The 11,817-nt window shown below is 41.2% G+C and overlaps 1 protein-coding gene across 1 annotated transcript; it reads right to left on the bottom strand.

The window, feature by feature from the left end:
- Window positions 1–3,556: 3,556 nt before the first annotated feature.
- Window positions 3,557–11,581, bottom strand: PMM2 (phosphomannomutase 2). The gene is made up of 8 exons (XM_009278061.1): window positions 11,569–11,581; window positions 11,364–11,475; window positions 10,319–10,395; window positions 9,269–9,360; window positions 8,440–8,539; window positions 7,294–7,369; window positions 5,985–6,100; window positions 3,557–4,404 (listed from the first exon to the last, which is right to left on the bottom strand). The coding sequence occupies exons 2-8, from the start codon at window positions 11,458–11,460 to the stop codon at window positions 4,300–4,302; spliced, it is 663 nt and encodes a 220-aa protein (XP_009276336.1). The 5' UTR covers window positions 11,461–11,475; window positions 11,569–11,581; the 3' UTR covers window positions 3,557–4,299.
- Window positions 11,582–11,817: the final 236 nt, after the last annotated feature.

Below are 11,817 nucleotides of genomic sequence, written 5' to 3'. Positions count from 1 at the left end.
AAGATGATTAGCATTAAAGACAGAGGAGAATGCAGGTGCCTGCATATGCACACCTGTATGATGATATTTAAAAGTTTTTTTAAAAAGCGCTGTAATACCAACTGACTGGCATTACCAGAACAATTAAGGAGTAACTTAGCAAGTTTTCTAGCTGCTTAATAGGTTAGCGTATAATATATACTACTACTTCTGTAAATACATTTATTTTCATTACATGATATTTAATATTAGCTATTAGTTATATTAACATATAGTAGGGGGTAAGAGGGAGGGACAGCACAGCCTGGTCGTTTTGTCTGAAACTTGGGGCAGGAAGGCCAGAACGTTTCAGAAGGGGCTCCTGAGAGAGCAGCCGCTATTCCAAGGTGTTGCAGCAAAGCTTTAGTCAGGCTTCAGGGGATGGGACCTGAGCAGGAGCGGCCGAGGGCAGGAAGGACTGAGCCTGCCCTGTTTGTTTAAACTCACACTAGAGAAAGTAAGAAAGATGGGAAGAAGGGACTAGGCATTGTGGGTTGCTTGGTTCTGTTTTCTGTTTCTTCTCCCCCCAGAGAGACAGGCTCTCATCCGGGGGCATGAGAGGCAGAAGATAAACCTTAGCTATTGGCAATGGCTGCGCAAGACTGACTAGCAAGCTAACTTTTAAGATTTGAACATGCGCAGGTATGTGCACACCGATGATTGTATTGGAGGCTGAAAAGAAATCTGGTTTAGGTCCTGCACAGGATGTTTTGCATAGGTAACTTTCTGCAAATACAGGAAGCATCCATGCATTAAGTAACCAGATAATCAGATACGTCGCCTGTGTGTACACCCAACGCAGCAGCTATTGAATTGTGGCCATCTTCAAAGAGCCTGCCCGCACTACGGATGCTTCTGGTCCCAAGTCTGCACCCATTAAAATGGTCGAGCCCCTAATTAAAAAAAAAAAAAAAAAGGCAATTCAGATGCTAATGAAAAATATATCTATTGTAATGTGTTTACAAAAAACATTTTAAAGAGACCTAGTTTGTGTGCTTGGTGGAGGGGGGGAGGTTTGGTTTTTCTTTTATCTTGTGAACTGATTCCAGAAATGCCCAGGGGAATGGGGGAGAGGTTTGAAGGAGAGCTCTTCTAGCGCGGACGGCCGTAGCAGAGGCATGACTCCGAGGCCCCAGACGTGCGTGAGCACTGTGTTCCCTTGAGCTGCTCTTGTGTAAGAGTTGGAGTATGCTTATTGCTGGTAACATGCCTGAATGCCTTGGCTTGGGAGAGAGAGGTGTTCATTGCTGCGATTTGTTTTGCTTGTGGAAGGAAGTTCACAAGCAGAGCAGCTGCTGCAGGGTGGAAAATCTCCATCTGGTGGTTACGCTCCGATGGCCACGGCTGGGTGCCCTTCAGGTGCACCGTTTGCAAACGGCACATCTGCATACGTGTGGAATATTGTGGTTTTAAAGCCTGGATTGTTTGTGAATTTACTTAGGTGCCTTGATGGTTGACTAGCAACAGATTTTATAGGCCAGTATTAAAAAAAAAACCAACAAACAAAACAAACCAAAATTTAAGAAATTTGCTTCAAAGTAAGTGGTAGAAAGCCATAGAGTAGTGGATACTTCATAGCCTCTGACTATGTCTGAATTTAGGCAAAGCTGAAGATTACCTTCTTGATTGCATATAGTTGAAAGTCTGCCACGGTATTTCACTGGGCAGGCAGAATAACTGTACTTCTGAAAAGCAACTTACACGCTGTTCAGATGACTGTGTATAAAATACTGTGCGAGTTACTTAATAGGCTCAGCTGTCTTGGTGAAGTAGATTCTGCAGCTGTTTCCCTGGAAAACTTGCTTGGTAGGATGTGATATTGTCACCCGTGCCCTGACTCTTCTCTGCCTGCAAGATTTCACGTAGTTGTAGTGCAACTGAGTTAGTTCTGTTCCTGTTCGCCTTCCACATCTTTTTTTCAAATGAAGCATTTTTCTCTATTCTGTTCCTAACAGTGGATTTTTATTGACTTTGCAAATAAAAAAAAAAAAAACCAAAACGATGGCATGCTACTCTTCTGTTAGTTTTGTGAAACGGTGTAACTTCAGTTGCCTCTTTGCAGTTTTAACAATGGGCGCTCGCTGTCATGAAATGTCTTAAGACCCTTTCACAGCAGGTGATCCGTTCTGGGGTCTGACCTGGGGAGAGCACAGATGTGTGGAGGTTAGTAACTGCTGTGATGGCTCGTTTTACCTCAGCTGTGCCTGTATTACACTGTAGCGTACGATAATGACCAGCCTGTAGCGGGGGTTTTTATTAACCGTAAGACGTAGTAGTTGTGGTTTTAACACTATCCAGCTTGTTGGAATATCACACACTGCTTCCGTTACAATAAATGCGACCATTATAATGCTGTAACGTATGTCTTCAGTCTGCTCTCTGCGTAGTCGGCGTTGAAGATGATTAGCATTAAAGACAGAGGAGAATGCAGGTGCCTGCATATGCACACCTGTATGATGATATTTAAAAGTTTTTTTAAAAAGCGCTGTAATACCAACTGACTGGCATTACCAGAACAATTAAGGAGTAACTTAGCAAGTTTTCTAGCTGCTTAATAGGTTAGCGTATAATATATACTACTACTTCTGTAAATACATTTATTTTCATTACATGATATTTAATATTAGCTATTAGTTATATTAACATATAGTAGGGGGTAAGAGGGAGGGACAACACAGCCTGGTCGTTTTGTCTGAAACTTGGGGCAGGAAGGCCAGAACGTTTCAGAAGGGGCTCCCGAGAGAGCAGCCGCTATTCCAAGGTGTTGCAGCAAAGCTTTAGTCAGGCTTCAGGGGATGGGACCTGAGCAGGAGCGGCCGAGGGCAGGAAGGACTGAGCCTGCCCTGTTTGTTTAAACTCACACTAGAGAAAGTAAGAAAGATGGGAAGAAGGGACTAGGCATTGTGGGTTGCTTGGTTCTGTTTTCTGTTTCTTCTCCCCCCAGAGAGACAGGCTCTCATCCGGGGGCATGAGAGGCAGAAGATAAACCTTAGCTATTGGCAATGGCTGCGCAAGACTGACTAGCAAGCTAACTTTTAAGATTTGAACATGCGCAGGTATGTGCACACCGATGATTGATTGTATTGGAGGCTGAAAAGAAATCTGGTTTAGGCCCTGCACAGGATGTTTTGCATAGGTAACTTTCTGCAAATACAGGAAGCATCCATGCATTAAGTAACCAGATAATCAGATACGTCGCCTGTGTGTACACCCAACGCAGCAGCTATTGAATTGTGGCCATCTTCAAAGAGCCCGCCCGCACTACGGATGCTTCTGGTCCCAAGTCTGCACCCATTAAAATGGTCGAGGCTGAATTACCCTACAGAAGTAGGCACGTGAGAAGGGCGTTAGAAGACTAGGTAGTTCTGGTGCATGAGGGTGTCACAGCTCCCCCTCCTTTTTTGTGAGCCCTTCTGGGGATTTTGGTTTGTACACAAAGATTGTATTCTCCCCTTTTTTACAGTTAAGTATCACCAACTTGGAAGTGGAAAGATTCAAGTCAATCATGTCTTTGTACAGACAGGCAGCGTACAACAGGTCTGCTTTACGTATTTTATTTGCCAAAATGATGAAATAGTAATTTTTCATGATAAAATGAGATTTTATTCTCCTGTACTAAATTAAACTGTTCATACACAAGATTACTTTCCTAATGCCAGATGAGAAAAGTGATACTGACAGTTACACTGATTGTCGTGCTTCAACTTGAATTTTAATAGAAACACTTTTCTTAGTACTAAAATCTCATCTACCCTTAATGTCTTACCAGGAAAATCAGAAATGTAATTTTGCTGCTATGCTCAAGTTGTTCTAATTAATTTTTTTATTTTTTAGATTTAAAAACAGTCAGCAAAAAGCGTAGGTACTGTGAGCTGTCCTGTGCATTGGCACCGCAACTGCACCAAGGAGGTAACTCGAGCACCGGTTGGTCCAGCCTTTCCAGTGGGGGTAACTCGACGCACCTTCCGACCGTGCACTGGAACACGTGTGAGGTCGGGGACTCCTGGCTCAGTTCTACCTTCCCACCCCCAGAAAGAAAGAAAACCTGTCTCTCTTACTCATCTTCCAGTTTTAAACAAGAAAATCCCAACTGTCTTCTAATTCATGTCTGTATGCCATAAGGTAGTATTTTAAAAAACCCTCTAAAAGGTTCATCTTTTAAATAGCAGCTTCCCTTCTGTAGTGACCGACCAATTACGAAAAACAATACAGAATGAAGGAAGATGTTTTGCGTTATTAAGCTGTCTTAACCGTTTTGTAAGTGTGAACTCTAGAAGTCTTTTATTTAAAAAATAGCTCTTCACAGATTCTTCGTGTATCCTGTGGGGATGTGACGCTGTGGCCTTCTGTTCTGGAGTCTGTGAAAATTTCATAGTCATTCCCTCCCTGAAAACAGAAAAGGAAAACAGCAGAAGAGGATTTAATGTTATTTAGCTTAATGTATAGTCACAGTCTCGGGGTGGAAAAGGGACAGGTAAAGAAAATTCTGAAGAGAAGGGAAATAACATAGAAGTGTCTGAGATGTCTTCCAGAATGCTAAAAAAACTGCTAAACCACCATTTTGAGATTTTGCATAATGTGTTTATAGCACACCTGTGCTGAAACTTCTGCCGAACACCACAAACCCTTGCGTGAGAGCTTCCTGACCTGCATGTTCGAATTGGTAATGAGAGAGTAGAACTCTCAGTGTAAGTTTAGCCATGTTTTTAGCTTGGTATAGCAACCCACTATTGACTTCTTTAAATTGTTTACTTGTTAATATTAAGGTGTAAAGCTTGTTACAGAACACTATACCAGCGCATGGTATTTGTAACTTACTTGCATTATCCTCTTCCTTCCAACTTGGCTTCCTTTCCTTTTAGCTAAATCGTTGTTAATACTGTTGATCCTTCGCTATTGCAGTAGCTACTGGTCTCATGTGACATTTGTAACTGGTTTCTAATCACAGGAGAGCAATGAAAAGATCCTTTCACAGCTGGCTCAGGGAACAAAGGCGCTGCCACCTGCACGAGCGGAGATCCCTGAAAGCCGCAGCTTCGTGCACTACAGGAAGCAGTATCTGATTTTTGGACGTTGTTTGCCACACCGCTTTCCAGTGAGTCAGCAGCAACTCCTGCTACTTCAAAACTCTGAAAATGCTGCACTGCCAGTTATAGGGTTTAAAATCAACTGTCCGTAAACTCTACGCCAGAGGGACAGGTGATTACTTTTGCAGCTGGTGTCAAGGGGAAAAAAAACCCTTTCATTTAAAGCTTATCTTTTTCTTATAAAACTTGGCCTTTTTAAGTTTATAAAACTATAAAGTTCTTTGTAGCTTATAGTTACAAAACTAAGCCTTTTCTTATAAAACTTAGCCTGACGCTGTCCTTTGGCCATGTTCAGACGGCCCTAATTTCATCCAAGTCCTTGGGCTTGCCGTTGTCCTCGCTGGCTCTAGTCAGGTCTCTGCTCAGCATTTTCAAAAGCCTCTGAATCACCCGGCAGAGTTGTTTAGCTCTCTCCAATGAGTAGGGACAGGGATTATATATAACTTCAGTTCCTCCGTGTGGAGACAGAGTGGTTAGCACAGGAACAGTATTAAATTCAATGGAAAATAAATATGTTTAATAATCACCAGCCAACAAGAAGCATCTATCTACAATAACCAAACAGGATAATGAGTTCTACATAGCCGTGTCACCTAGGTTTTTAACATAATTACGGAAGCTCAATTTAAAAACATATTCCAGTATTAAGTCTGTCAAGAACACTGTGTTCACTTCAGGAAACGGAAGAAAAATCCCTGCTCAGGGCTATCTCCCAGCATTGTGCCGACCAGTAATGCACAGCCAGTTACACACGGACACGTGGTCACATTTACACTCTGACTTCAATTCTTGTCAGGCATAAGGCAATTGGTGAGAACCTACAGGGCTTGTGGTTTAAAATAGAAGCTCTGAAATGTATATACAAAACAATATACCCACGGGCATAGTCTTATCTCCAAAGAAATAAATAGTCTCGTATCCATCGTCGGCAACGATTCCTAAGCAGTACCTCTTATCCCAGCCATCTGGGAACACATCGAAGCTTATCTGGCCTCCTAGGATAGACATGAACCAAGCAAACTGTTTTATTATAACAACACATTTCTGAGGGGAGAGTAAGTGAGGAAAAACTAAACTGGGTAAGATTTTTGGTAGAAGGAGCTTTGCAGAAGTCACAGAAATGTTATGAGACCCCCAGAGTTAAGTCTTACAAGTACAGCAAGTGTTTTATAGGGTATCAGTTATTACAGTTGTGATTTACAGATTATTATTTACCCATTAAACAAATATGACAGTCTTAGCGTGTTCCCAAACACTGACTGCTCTCAAACAAACTGAACCTTTTCTTAAAAACTGCATTTAATCTTTTTATTTTTAGAAAGGAACTACAGGAATGAATACAGCCATTGGTGTATGTACAGCCATAGAGTCTTACGCAAAAGATTTTCTAAAGCTTTCAGAATAGAAAAAGGAGGAAATCGGCCTTTTTAACACAGCCTAACAGGACAACAACTGTTCCAGTTCCACACAATCACTGAGATTGTGATTGGATTGAATATCACCAACACATAAAAGCGTGATTCCCAGTCGAAGTGGGTGTCAAGAAGGTATTTACAGCATGCCTGTGGAGAGCTATATTGGCAGTTCATTTCCGCCTTAGTGTTTCAATACACCACAGCTCTAATGGCAACCATACTTTTTTATAATTCTGAAAAATAATTATGTGGTAATATATTGGGGAAAGAAAAGGGAAAAGAAAAAAAATGCATGGAAAATTAATTCCCCCTTATTACCACTTTTCTCTTTAAGCTTGCACTTGCTTTTGGATTTTCTTTCCTCTCCTTCCTCCCACACAATGCAGCTACAGAACCGAAGAACCCAGGGCTACTGGAACAGTACTGATGTAGTACTTCTGATCAAAATTGATTCGCAGAAACAACTCTTGACTGATCAGAAGCATGTGATGTGTTTCAAAATGAGCAGAATCAGTCACACAACTGACATTAAAAGACAATGAACTGATGACAAGCAATGAAGGTGTCTCTGTTGATGGATTTCAATTAAAATGTACCAAATGAAAGCCTAAGAGGAAAAAGAGGCTTAGTCTTGCATGCAATGCCTGCAACCACCCCCAGAGAGATAACTGTCACACAAATGAGATAGGATACGTCGTATCCATAAAAGGATATGATTTATGTGAAATTTAAATTAAATGATGTTTTAAAGAAAATTCTTTTAAATTTGATACCTATAGAAAATGTGAGGCCTTTTCCTGCAAATTCTCTTCGTAAATCAGCTACGAATTTCTCTCTTATATGTTCCTTCTGTTTAAAAAAAAAAGCAAACAACAAAACAAAACCAAACATCAGTTACATGCTGTGTTAATTCATCAATAAAAAGATAACCCAAAAAACCACCCCAAAAATATCCAGAGGTCTGAGTACCAGGACTAGTGTGATATAGCTATATTTTATCATTACTGAAAGCATGCTGAGAATATTTCCACTTTAATCTGTTACCGACTTGTGAAAAAATAAGAGCAAAACTTCACACGCATGCTGTGATATTTGCTTTTCTATCTGACAATCGTGGAATACTAAGGAAGTATGCTTCAACTCCCGGTAAAATCCAGTTTTACAAATGGGGAGACTGAGGCATAGGAAGAGTCTCAAAACTGGTACCTATCTTCTGATGCCATATACTCCAAAAAGGGTATTTTCAGAACGTCTTGGGCTTAGATATCTTCCAGCATCCATTAACTGAGTCACAGGCAAAGACTGCTTTTGAGGAAATAGGTTTCAGTTTTTATATCGGATCAGAAACAGTTGTTAACGGTGTAGCAGGGAACAGAACTCTGATATCATGGTCAGATTCATTTCAGCCTCACACATTTAGCTGTGTACAAAGGGAAATAAATGGTGAATAGTTTGACCTCAGCTTTTAAATTCTGCTTTAAAAGGCTTTAAAAAGTTGACAAGAAAAGTAATAGTTTTATTGATTTGAATGGCTATAGGCTGGGGTATACTAAGGAGCTCCAGATAAATGGCTATAGGCTGGTGTATACTAAGGAGCACTCCAGATAAGTATGGTTTTATCTACAACAGGGGTTTTCAGGAACCCCGTGTGTAGAGGTAGGATGTTCGGTACTCTGGATATAGGGTTAAAAGAAACATGAGCCAAACCCACCCCTTCTGCAAGTAATCATTGTTAACTATTGCAACAAAAAAACTATTGTGTATTTCCTGAAGTCTGAACTAAGAAGTTAGTTAAACCACACGGAACAGATTAAAATGAAAAAAAATCACACAAAGTATAAAAGCTTTTGAAAAATCATAACCTGGCCATAACTGCCTCTTCCAGAAGAACTGGATATTTTTCAAGAGTTGTAACTCACTTTATCGAGTTCATAGAACTCAACTCGTTCTTCCTGGCTGCAGCTTCTTCCAATGGGGGACACATTTAACATCCCGTTTCGGAACTCAATAAAAGTGCCCCTGAAAAAAAAAATTGATTAACGAGACAGAAAATAGTTGAATTCAAAATACTGAATATCACAAAGAACTTTCGTTTAATTCTGAAGACAATGGGAATCAGATGCCTCCTTCAGCCTCTCATTGCATGCATAAAAACCAACTGATAGGAACCAAAACCTCTGGCATCAAGAGCCTTTTGGACTTTTATTTGAATCTGGCAACCTCAACATCATCCTTACTGACTTTTTAAAGTATGATTTGTTTCAAAAGTATGACTGGAGCATCCTGTCAACCCAATTCTCAGACCCTGACAGGCCAGTCTGTCAGCTTTGGGGTGAAACGGCAAAACTTAGAGCAGTCTGGGCAGTGTTTCTAGCTAGCCTCACATGTGGTATCTATCAGTGTCTTGAGCAGCTGCGCCCTCACGTCACATAGAACTGATCTTACTGCATGCTTCTAATCTCTGGAAAACATTATGCTGCTGAATGCCAAACATGTCAAGGAAACACTCCCGCTCCCAAACTGAACTTCCTTCCCTCTTAAATAAAAATGCTCAATCAGTATTTCAAATCCTGTGCTCCATTTGGGAGCTTGTCTTTGTTGTATGCATGGATTGAGCTCTGTTTCATGTATACAGTGTTCCTAAAACACAAATTATTCATTTTTTGCTGAGCAGCCTGCTTTACATATTGATGCTCGACACTGTAACACGGAGAATATGGTGACACCGAGATGCGTGTACGCACCTACCTTTTCTTTGGCAGTTTAATCTTCGCAATATAACTCAGGCAGTAATTGATTAGATCTTGAAGTATGTCCTCACCCAGGTGACCCTGAATGTTCTAACAAAATAAATACCATTCAACCAAGGGTCCAGAATTTGAGATTCCAAAAACAAGTCACATGGAAAACACAGACATTGGATAATCAGGCATGGTTAATACCACAAAGAAACATGCCTTCAACAACTAACTCTCAGCTGATGCACACACGGTACTAATGAAAGGCTCTCATTTTTTTTTTGTTTACTTTGGTTTTTTTAAACCATAACACCAAACTCTCATTTAATACGCTCCCTGCTAGTACTTGCTTTAGAAGGAAACAGTGTGGGCCAAAGACAGCAGACCTAAACAAAAAGTTGCAGTAACGTCTACTGTAGCCAAGCATGAAGAAATGGAGATCGTTACTGCAGTAAACTGGAAGCCACTGCTCAAGTCAGCAATTTCAGCCAGGACCTCTTTGAATTTTTTTATCTCCATTACTTATGTTGAACTGATGAAGGTGATTAGGGTATCTAGAATCAGATGTACGTTTATATTAATTTAGAGTATTTACCTTCTAGCTTATGCAGCATATCAGAATGCGCGCTCTGAATTAATACTACAAAGCAGCTACAAGAGGTCTACAAGAAGCTTTCTGAACCCTACGGCCCAACAGACATCAGCTATGAAATGCCGTATTCCATAGGACCTCCAGGAGCAGAGGGCTTGGCCACATTTCCTATGGATAAGCTGAGGGAAAGGCTGTTCCAGGATTTTCACTGTTCTTATTTGATCAGGCGCTCCAGACTCCAATAGCTTTTGGTTTTGAGAATACCGCGAAGAATAAAGCTTAAGGTGCAGATTGTCATTACATGAATCAGAGCGCCAAATGAATGATCTGTTATAGAAGTAACACATGAAAATAGCAGCGATTTTGGCCTTAGTTAGAAGGGTGATTATAGAGGACCGCACTGTAGCAACAAAGCAAAATCTTGTTTAGAAAATTTCTCTTTCACATTACTGGAAATTTCACGCTTACCTGCTTGCTCAAGAATTTCCCATCTTTGTATGCTACAAGACCATTTTCTGGAAAAACGTAGTCAAATTTTTCAACCACTACAACCAAACAAAAAGGCAATAACTTATAATTTCCCCTGTATGTTTAATGCAGAATTCCCTTACGCAGCAAATAGGTTAAAATACAGCAAACATTAGATCATAAAGCATGAAAGATTCAGCAGCGTAACATCGAGCACAAGACCAAAACCACTCTCATTTCCCTCCAAGATTAACACACACCTCAAATCACATGAAATCTTTCAGTTAAGTTACCTGTATTTTTGCTTAAAGGCTCTTCCTCTCCTGCAAGTATGTCACTTTGCATTACACGTAAGGAAGTGACTGAACACCTCCAATACTACAAAAACCTGGCACACAGCCTGGCTAGAGAGCTGGTGGAATACTGCTATTTTAGGTTTGTTTTCTCAACGTTACTAATCTACGGGAGATGTCCAAGAGTTGTGAGAATCTTACTAAAATGCAAGATGATACGGCTTACTGGAGACCACTTGTAAGCCAAACAAATTCTGAGTTATTTGGGCATTACAGAAGGCTATCAGCGGCATCAACTAAGTAAAGAGCGTTAAAGATGGTCTTTCATACAGAAAAGGAAATGCCTCTCAAAGGACTAAAGTGAGAATCCATCTCTGCATCATAATCCCACAGTTAGCAAAATCAGATCCTTCAGGGATGGACATCTGAGCAGCCTGCACACGTGTATCTTAGGTACATAATTCCATTTTAAAATGACAACGTTAAACTGCCCTCCTAAGGCACTGTCACAAAGTCAGGGTTTCACTATTAGTAACTATCCCTCAATGAGACACCGAGATACCCGTAAAACGCAAACACAGGTTGCAGTTGCCTGTAAAGAGCTTTTCATAGATTCAGTGCAACACAACAGAAACAGGAAAAAAGTTTAAAGCAAGGAAGGAGGAGAATGAAGGGGTTTAACCTACATTTAACCTTCACAACTTCCTCGTAAGCAACTCAGCGTAAGGGATTGCATCAGCCACTATCCTTACCGTCATCTCCAAGCTGCTCCTTAATCTTTCCAAAATCTGAACCACCCACGACCCCAACTTTCACCTTCTGACGCAACCTCTGCAGGAACGCGGCCATCTCTGCTGTGATTTTCTAGGTTCCAAAATAAAAGAATTAGATTTGTCAGTACTCTTACCACGAGACCAGCATCTCTATTTCGCAATAATTATTAAGGACCAGCAGGACCGTGCAGAGCTTTAAGAAAAACGGAGGATTTTTTTGGCCTTAAACGGCAAATCAAGTTCGCCCATCAAGCATCGCGGCAACGGATGCAGAACCCGATGCGCTTGTACGCTCTGCCCCCTCAGGGCTAGCGGCCCCTCACTAAAAGCCCGTGCCCGTCCAGCGCCGAAACGCTCTCCGTGCCAACAAACCCCTCCGGGCTGGCAGCCCGGGAGCCCTGCCCCGGCACCTCAGACAGCCCCTCGCCAGGGC

Source organism: Aptenodytes forsteri, unplaced genomic scaffold, assembly GCF_000699145.1.
Source record: "Aptenodytes forsteri isolate BGI_AS27 unplaced genomic scaffold, ASM69914v1 Scaffold26, whole genome shotgun sequence".
Classification (NCBI taxonomy): Eukaryota; Metazoa; Chordata; class Aves; order Sphenisciformes; family Spheniscidae; genus Aptenodytes; species Aptenodytes forsteri.
This window is presented reverse-complemented; position numbering and strand designations above follow the sequence as displayed.

Coding starts and splice junctions, on each gene's coding strand:
- PMM2 (XM_009278061.1), bottom strand. CDS start 11,460: ATGGCCGCGTTCCTGCAGAGGTTGCGTCAGAAGGTGAAAGTTGGGGTC. Junction 9,361..10,318: donor GGAAATTCTTGAGCAAGCAG/GTAAGCGTGAAA, acceptor TTATTTTGTTAG/AACATTCAGGGTCACCTGGG. Junction 4,405..5,984: donor TTGGAGATAAGACTATGCCC/GTGGGTATATTG, acceptor TTCTGTTTTCAG/GGAGGGAATGACTATGAAAT.